Raw genomic sequence first — 7,422 nt, 5'->3', positions numbered from 1 at the left:
TGCACTTGTTGGAGGGACTTCATCTTCACATGGTGCACATGGTGGCAGGACTTCTTCTTCACATGGTGCAGCAACTAGTGCAGAGGGTGGTCAAGGACATGGTCATTATGATGATGAAGATGATGAAGGACATGGAGAGTACTATGATCATGAGTATGATGAGATTGGCATGTCCCAGCTTGGAGATGCACCCCAAGGAACTCAAGGCCCCTCCGGTTCTGGACGTCCATAGAGGACGCTCAGACCAGTGGACAGGTACACTCCAGGTACCTATCCGTTTGGGAGGGGAAAGCGTTACGCTCGCCGTCCACGTTAAGGTACAAGGAGCGATAAAAGATCCAAAGACTTCATATGCTATATTTTGTGCATGGACTATGTATGCATTGGACCTTGTACTATATTTTGGGAATCAACCATAGTACATGAAACTTAGAGGTAGGTAAACTGTAATTTATGAAATAGCGAATGCACAACGATTACACTCACATCAAAACTAACAATGGCATGTCGCAAACTAAACCTAGCATGCCTTAGGGGATTGAAAGAAACAAGTGATACAGACATTGCAAAGGGTACACACTCACATGAAAACTAATAATGGCATGTTGCAAACTAAACCTAGCATGCCTTACGAGATTGAAAAGAACAACTCATACAAGCATTCCACATTCGGATTGACTAACAAAGGTTGGTCCTAATAATGCTCCCACATATTGAATTGAGTTGCGCCTTCCCCATAGTATCCTCCAGTTGACGGAGGCGGTGGAGAAGGAGGCCCGTCCTTCTTATGGTACGGGCACTCGCAGTATGGATTATTGCATAGTGCCTCCTCTGCATCATTGCTGTTGTCGTCGTCCGACTTGTCCCTGTTACCACTTCCAGGGCCATACTCTAGGTCAAAGATGCGTCCCTGTAGATATGTGATGTACTGTTGATGGGGATAGATAGGAGGAGGGTCGACCCATCTAGTGAAGCCACAGTTATCTGGACAGCTTGAATCCTGAAAACCCATGTACCAATAAGTACTACTAGAAACCAAATGCAAATCTAAAAAAGGAGAGAGTTCAAAGGCAATACAAATCCTCACGGGCATCTGAAGAAATGACGGCCTCCACCGTCACAGTCGTTGTACATCTGCACAACACAATCCAAACCATGGCGGCATTTTGGCCAATCTTCAATGCGCTTCTCGTATGATCTAAGAGGTCTCTCACGGGTGAAGTCACTCTTCCTCTCCAAAGGAAATTCCTCTATTGGTTCTTCAAAAGAATTAGGACCCAGAGAACCCTCCCACACAATTGGAGGTCCCTTCCTCACCCCCTTTCCTCTCCCTCCGCCGAAACCCTTTCCACTCGAGGAACCTCCGCTCGACATTTGCTAAAACTAAACCAGAAAACAAGTTGTGTGGATGTGGAGCAAGACATGGAGCACTATATATAGAGATGAAGGCAGGTTCACCATGAATGCTACTTGACAAAAAACATGTGTGCGTAATCATTTATTGAATCTGCAAAGGCTAGATGCTTCATCTGAAAAGCCTACAACCATGACTGGTCATTTCATCTGAAAAGGCTACACCTGTGTTTTGTCACTTCATCTAAATGCAATATATCACTCTGATATTAATTCATTCCGTATACGGATACAACAGTAAACGAATCTAGGTTTTTCAGTGAGTTTTCAAATAGACTTGTAGCCCTTTCAGTGACTGCAACAGTACTTGTAGCCCTTTCAGTGACTGCAACAACACAAGTAGTCTTTTCAGTGATACAAACAGTACCACTACAGTCTTAGGATAGTTAACGAAGTACAGGGCATAAGACCATCTGAAATAAAATCATAGTGCATTACAACATAATAAAAAAAAGTCCAGGGAATAAGTTCATCTGAAATAAAAGCAGAGTGCATTACAACATAGTAAAAAAAGTCCAGGGCTACACGACATCGCTCGTGAATGAACCAAATACCTACTGAGTGCAACGAGGCCACTTTCCCTTCCTCTCGGCATCGGGATTCTCCTCCATCGCTGCCTTCGCTCGGCGCACACGCTCAAGCTTCTTCTCCCTCTCCGCCCTGTACGCAGCAACACGCCTCCTTTCCTCCTCTTCCTTATGCTCCTTTTCTATAGCCTCCAGTCTGCGTCTCTGCTCAAACCTCTCCTTAACCTCCGCATCCCACTCCTTCAGGCCTTCTAGACGCTGCTTGTCCGACTCCTTGATCTCAGTGTCAATCCACTGCTCAAAGTCACACAGTGGTGGAACGGTCTGCAAGAAAAACAAATTGTTACAAAACAAATAAATAAGCAATACTTAATATCATAAGAAAATTAATTAACACAATAAAAATTCCTCACAAACGATGTACGGCGTTGTTGCTTTGTAGGTTCCCATGCATAATTGGGACACATCCAGTACCTCTGTCTATATGTTTCCTCATCTTCAGAGATGTCTACCTTGCAAGGATCACCACAAAAGCACATTGGTCGAGGAACACCTTCAGGGAGAGGCTTTAGGTCGTAGGGATTTACCCTCTGGCGACCATAGCTACAATTAAAAGAATTTAGTCATATTAACGGAGAACCAAACCTAAACCTAGGGTTTTCTATTTGTTGCACAGATAATGAATAAACATTGAAATTACCTTGGAATACGAGCTTTACCACGCCTTGGCATCCTAACATTACGTAGAAAAAAAATCAATCCAAAGTACCTTGCAACGAATGTAAAGGTACTAACACTAAATCACCATACCTCCCAAATAAGCTTTTCATTACAAACCCTAAACAAATTTGAATCCCAACAAACATAAAATTTAACTCAATGATTATAAACCATAACATATACAACAACAACAATAGCAACAACCTACATTTGGGTCATTCAATCATTTGAACCACCGTACATTGCACGAATGACATGAACATGACCCAAACCTATAATGCCAAGTTCAAAAACAAACGAATCTAAATGGATGAATTGAAAGAGGGGAAAGAGGAGTACCTTGACAAAACGCCTTGGTCATAACAAATTGAAATGTAATGACCAACAAATAAATAAAATACATAGGAACCCTAATGACCAACAAATAACTAACCCTAATGACACCTATAATAAACAAAGAACCATAATGACCAAAATAACTAGAAACCAAACTAACCTAACATGTTCATCACATAAAACAGTTAAACAACAATGCACTCAATCATCCTAAGCCATACATTTTACAAATGCAAACATAAATATACCAAAACACCATACAACCATGATTCCACATGATTAGGGACAATGTAAGCACATCTACGCGGATAGAATGGAGGAGGGGAGGGACCATTACCTCGAGGAAGCTTCGGGAGACAAGATCCGGGCACCCAGAGTCGCATTTGGGGGTTAGAGTTTCGTGGGGGCCGTGGGGGATTTGGGAGCCGGCGGTCTTCAGAATTTGGGAGGCGTGGGGGAATGGAGGAGGGGAGGGAAGAAGAAGAAGGGGGCCTCGGCCTAAAGGGACCAGACCTCGGCGTTGAGTCAGGCCACGCCGAGGTCTGGAGGCTCGGCGTTAAGTGACCCAACGCCGAGCTTCTGGGCCACCGTGCTTTGTTGGGCCGCCTGGGCCGCGCTCCGGGTGGGTCCAGTAGCTCGGCGCGCAGTCCAGCCGCGCCGAGGTTGGGCACTTGGCGTCGGCTGACACGACGCTGACATCTCGGACCCACGCGCCACCGTGTCGACGACGACCCGGGTCGTCCGTGACGTGGCAATACCTCGGCGTTAAGTGACACGACGCCGAGCCTCATATCTCGGCGTCATGTGCTAAGACGCCTAAAAATTATCTATTTTCATAAAATATTTTGGCGTAGGTATTTTTCTAAAAATTGTTTTCAAAAGAGACCAAAATACAAAAATTTCACGCAGGCCGTGTCCAGACGTACATGCGTTAGTCTTTCCCTTGCTTATTTGGTGAAAATAGCAAACCAGACCTATATAATAACGGGCACAAAGTCCATATTTCCATGACACGTAGGTTTAAAACACGTCAACAAATGATTAATAACGATCATCGTCAAAGCGCCGCATCTAGCTTCTTGGATGCTGGAGACACCCTGTAATCCTCCATCGCCGACGGCATCCTCGACGGATGATGCCTGTAGGTGTACCTCCACGCGCACAACAGGTAGAGAAGCAAGGCGACGAGTCCGAAGAGCGCAAGGAGCCAGTAGAACAAATCGAGGCGGCCGGCACTGAGGCTGGCGCCGTCCAGCCACCCGGTGCCCCTGCCGTGGCGCGCGGTGACGCGGTTGACCACCCGGATGAGGAAGCTCCCGAGCCACGATGCGATGCCGAGGATGCAGAAGAAGACGGCGCCCCCGATGGACTTCATGCCGGCGGAGGCCTCGCTGTAGAAGAACTCGAGCAGGCCGACGAAGGAGGTGACGTCCATGACGCCCAGCAGGAAGAACTGCGGCGTCAGCCAGAACACCGACATCTCGGCGGCCGCGGCGCCGCCATGGTGCCTGCGGCGAGCCTCCACGGCCGCGGCCACGGCGAGCGCCACGACGTTGGACGCGAACCCGACGCCGATCCGCTGCAGGTGCGTGATGCCGCCCGCGTACCCCGTGGCGCGGCGCAGCCACGGCACGACGGCGCGGTCGTAGACCACCAGGATCAGCATCTGGAACACGATCGGGATGACGAACAGGCTCGCCGGCGGCACGTGGGTGCTGCCCAGCCGGGTGTCCATGGTCCAGCCCTGCTGCACCGTGAACGTCAGGAGCAGCGGGATCGGGAGGTAGCCCAGCACGGAGCTCACGAAGACAGGCAGCATCCGGAGGATGATCTTCGCCTCCTCCACTTGTGTCACCGTGCACTGCGACCACGGCCGCGCGTCGCCGTCGTCCACCGCCGCTTTGTCGAGGAACCTTTTTTTTTTTTGAAGAATCAATTACGAGAGGCAGAGGGGTTAGTCAAAGCCTGCGCCAACGGTCCCTGTCAAACAGAGGAGCAATACTCTTCTACGTGGGGTTCTGTCAGATATGGTATGGATGGAGATAAGCCCACTTACTTGAAACCTGAAGTTCTCTCCAGCACTTCGATGCTGGTGGTCCCGTGCATCCCAACCAAATCCTCAGGCACTGAAAGATTCCTCTTCCTAAAAGCTGCCACGAAAACCTGTGGTTCACACAAAAATTGGTCACCAAATTTCAAAATATATTTTCATAGAAAAAATAGCACAATATTTTCCATAGAAAATAGTGCTAACACTTTCAGTACAGTAGAAAATCTTGGCAACTTTCCAAACGGAGATAATCAACGCCTGTATGATACAGAAAGGCTAACAATCAACCAGTTGATTTGCCGGTTGTTATCCACCGTTTTTTGGGCCGTGCGATGCGGAAGCGTCGGCTTCCCCCGCCTGCGATCATGCTGGCGCGTGCGTGCGTGCGATGCATCCCTGTGCGTGTGCCCGCTCGCTTCGGCGTCAAGCAAGCAATTTGTCCATGCCTGACACGAACGCGAGCACGGAACACCCTGCGACAATCTCTCCTCTCTCACCTCCTTGTGTGGATTTTGTTTTTTTTAATTTCTGAAGAATTTGTGAATAATTTGATATATATTTCTCTGATGTCTGGAATTCATAGAAATAATTTGTAAATCTTTTTGAAAAAATTGGCATATATTTGTGTTATTCCCAAATTACATCACTCTTTACAATAAATTATACTGAAGAAATCATTGTAAATATAGTAATAAGATAGTATAAATATAACTATAAGATAATGTAAGTGTATGAGAAAAATTTGATTGATGAGAGGAGCTAAAACAACCTGTCGTTGACTAGACATTTCCATATGATAATACTGTACGTACCTGAAGGATTCTTGTGAGGGGGCTCCCAGTGGGCTTCTGGTGGCGGTAGAATGGCAGGCCGGCGACGAGGACGAGAGTGCCGAGGAGCGCGACGAGCGCGGACAGCACGAAGCCGAGGTCCCAGCCCTCGTTGTTCTGCACCCACACCACGAAGACCAGCCCCACGAATCCGCCCAGCGAGATGCAGAAGGCGTACCAGTTGAAGAAGCTGGCCTTGCCACGGAGCTCCCGCGGGTCGTCGCCGTCGAACTGGTCGCCGCCCAGCGCCGCCGCGCACACCCTTACGGCGCCCTCGCCGATCGGGATCACGTACAGGCCCAGCGTCAGCAGGCTCAGGTTCCGGCCGCTCACCGTCGTGCACTCGCTCGGGTGGTTGACGATGTCGCACGGTGGCGGGTGCAGCGACGGGAAGTGAGCTTGGCATGCTAGCAGCATGTAACCCTGTAGTCCATGGCAAGAGTTCACGTATATTTTTATGCTACTGACTGAGGTACGTACATACTCACCACAATCTCGATGGGGGCGAATATGAGGATGGTGTAGAAACGCTTGACGTAGGAGTCGGAGATGAAAGCACCGAAGAAGGTGAAGACGCAGATTGCACCGAAGAAGTTAGTGGCAGTGGTGGAGGCGTCGGCGATGCCCATATGCATCTTGCCATGCAGGTAGCTCACCACGTTCAACAGCATCGGGATGTTTCCAATGTTCGTCATCACAACCAGGACTGCAAATTAAACACAGTGGAAGAATCACCAGTTCACCACTATACCTTTGCATTGATTTATTCATACCCATCTTCAAATTGTTGTAAAATGATGATCACACACAGTTCAAGATTCGTTTCAGCAACGAGAGCAATTTTTCCCGGTCACCTTTAGAAAATATAACTTAACTTCATTCTTACCATTGATTTTTTTTACTATATATACCTGGCGATATTCGTTGTAAAACCAAAAGGAGATGGTTCATTTCTTACTTACAATAGATGAACATGGTGGCTTTTACGCCACCTTGCCTTTGGGGGTTAACCGGCCGTCCCTTCCAGTCTACAAGGCATTGCAAAGCCATGGCTCCTGCAGCTATTGCTCAGAACACCTATCGCAAGCCAACAAATTCACTTCACTTGACCAACGACGTCTCTTGGGTTTTCTGTGTCACTCTCCTTATGGTCTCTGCCAGCAACTAATGCTTTTTATAGCCATGGAATGTGAGCAACCCATTCCATTTTTTTGTGGACATAAGGGCAGCTAGTAGGTAAACAAAACTAGTGCAGGTTGTCTCCATGACCATGACTTGTTCGATTACTAAATAATGTTTGTAAGATTGTAATCTCAAAAGGTGATTGTGAGGGCACTTTCACCGAATCACAGCCTCACAGGATTGATTTGATACCTTGGAGCACTACTTTGTCATATCTAGATAGTAAGATGTGAACTAAGATGCGTTTACCTCGTTATGTTTTTTTAACCTACCTGCAGGTTGGGCCTAATTAGCTTCCTTGGCCCGCACTATAGCTCGCCAACCCTCCTGCCTCATAATAATGGTCATGCATTAGGGTTCTCAT

General features: G+C 47.6%; 2 protein-coding genes across 3 annotated transcripts; both read right to left on the bottom strand.

The window, feature by feature from the left end:
* Positions 1 to 1,825: 1,825 nt before the first annotated feature.
* On the bottom strand, positions 1,826 to 3,712 carry LOC136506451 (uncharacterized). Its single transcript, XM_066501381.1, has 4 exons — positions 3,334 to 3,712; positions 2,641 to 2,673; positions 2,354 to 2,543; positions 1,826 to 2,264 (listed from the first exon to the last, which is right to left on the bottom strand). The coding sequence occupies exons 2-4, from the start codon at positions 2,670 to 2,672 to the stop codon at positions 1,968 to 1,970; spliced, it is 519 nt and encodes a 172-aa protein (XP_066357478.1). The 5' UTR covers position 2,673; positions 3,334 to 3,712; the 3' UTR covers positions 1,826 to 1,967.
* Positions 3,713 to 3,975: 263 nt separating this feature from the next.
* LOC136508290 (protein NRT1/ PTR FAMILY 4.3-like) lies at positions 3,976 to 7,038 on the bottom strand. 2 transcript variants are annotated; one of them, XM_066502944.1, is made up of 5 exons: positions 6,839 to 7,038; positions 6,365 to 6,582; positions 5,859 to 6,299; positions 5,053 to 5,159; positions 3,976 to 4,909 (listed from the first exon to the last, which is right to left on the bottom strand). In XM_066502944.1, the coding sequence occupies exons 1-5, from the start codon at positions 6,924 to 6,926 to the stop codon at positions 4,054 to 4,056; spliced, it is 1,710 nt and encodes a 569-aa protein (XP_066359041.1). In that variant the 5' UTR covers positions 6,927 to 7,038; the 3' UTR covers positions 3,976 to 4,053. The 2 variants fall into 2 exon arrangements, with proteins under 2 accessions (XP_066359041.1, XP_066359042.1); XM_066502945.1 differs by having other exon boundaries at positions 6,835 to 6,951.
* Between the last annotated feature and the right edge of the window lie 384 nt (positions 7,039 to 7,422).

This window comes from Miscanthus floridulus, chromosome 15, assembly GCF_019320115.1.
Source record: "Miscanthus floridulus cultivar M001 chromosome 15, ASM1932011v1, whole genome shotgun sequence".
Classification (NCBI taxonomy): Eukaryota; Viridiplantae; Streptophyta; class Magnoliopsida; order Poales; family Poaceae; genus Miscanthus; species Miscanthus floridulus.
The sequence above is the reverse complement of the archived record's forward strand: the minus strand, read 5'-3'. Positions and strand labels throughout refer to the sequence as shown.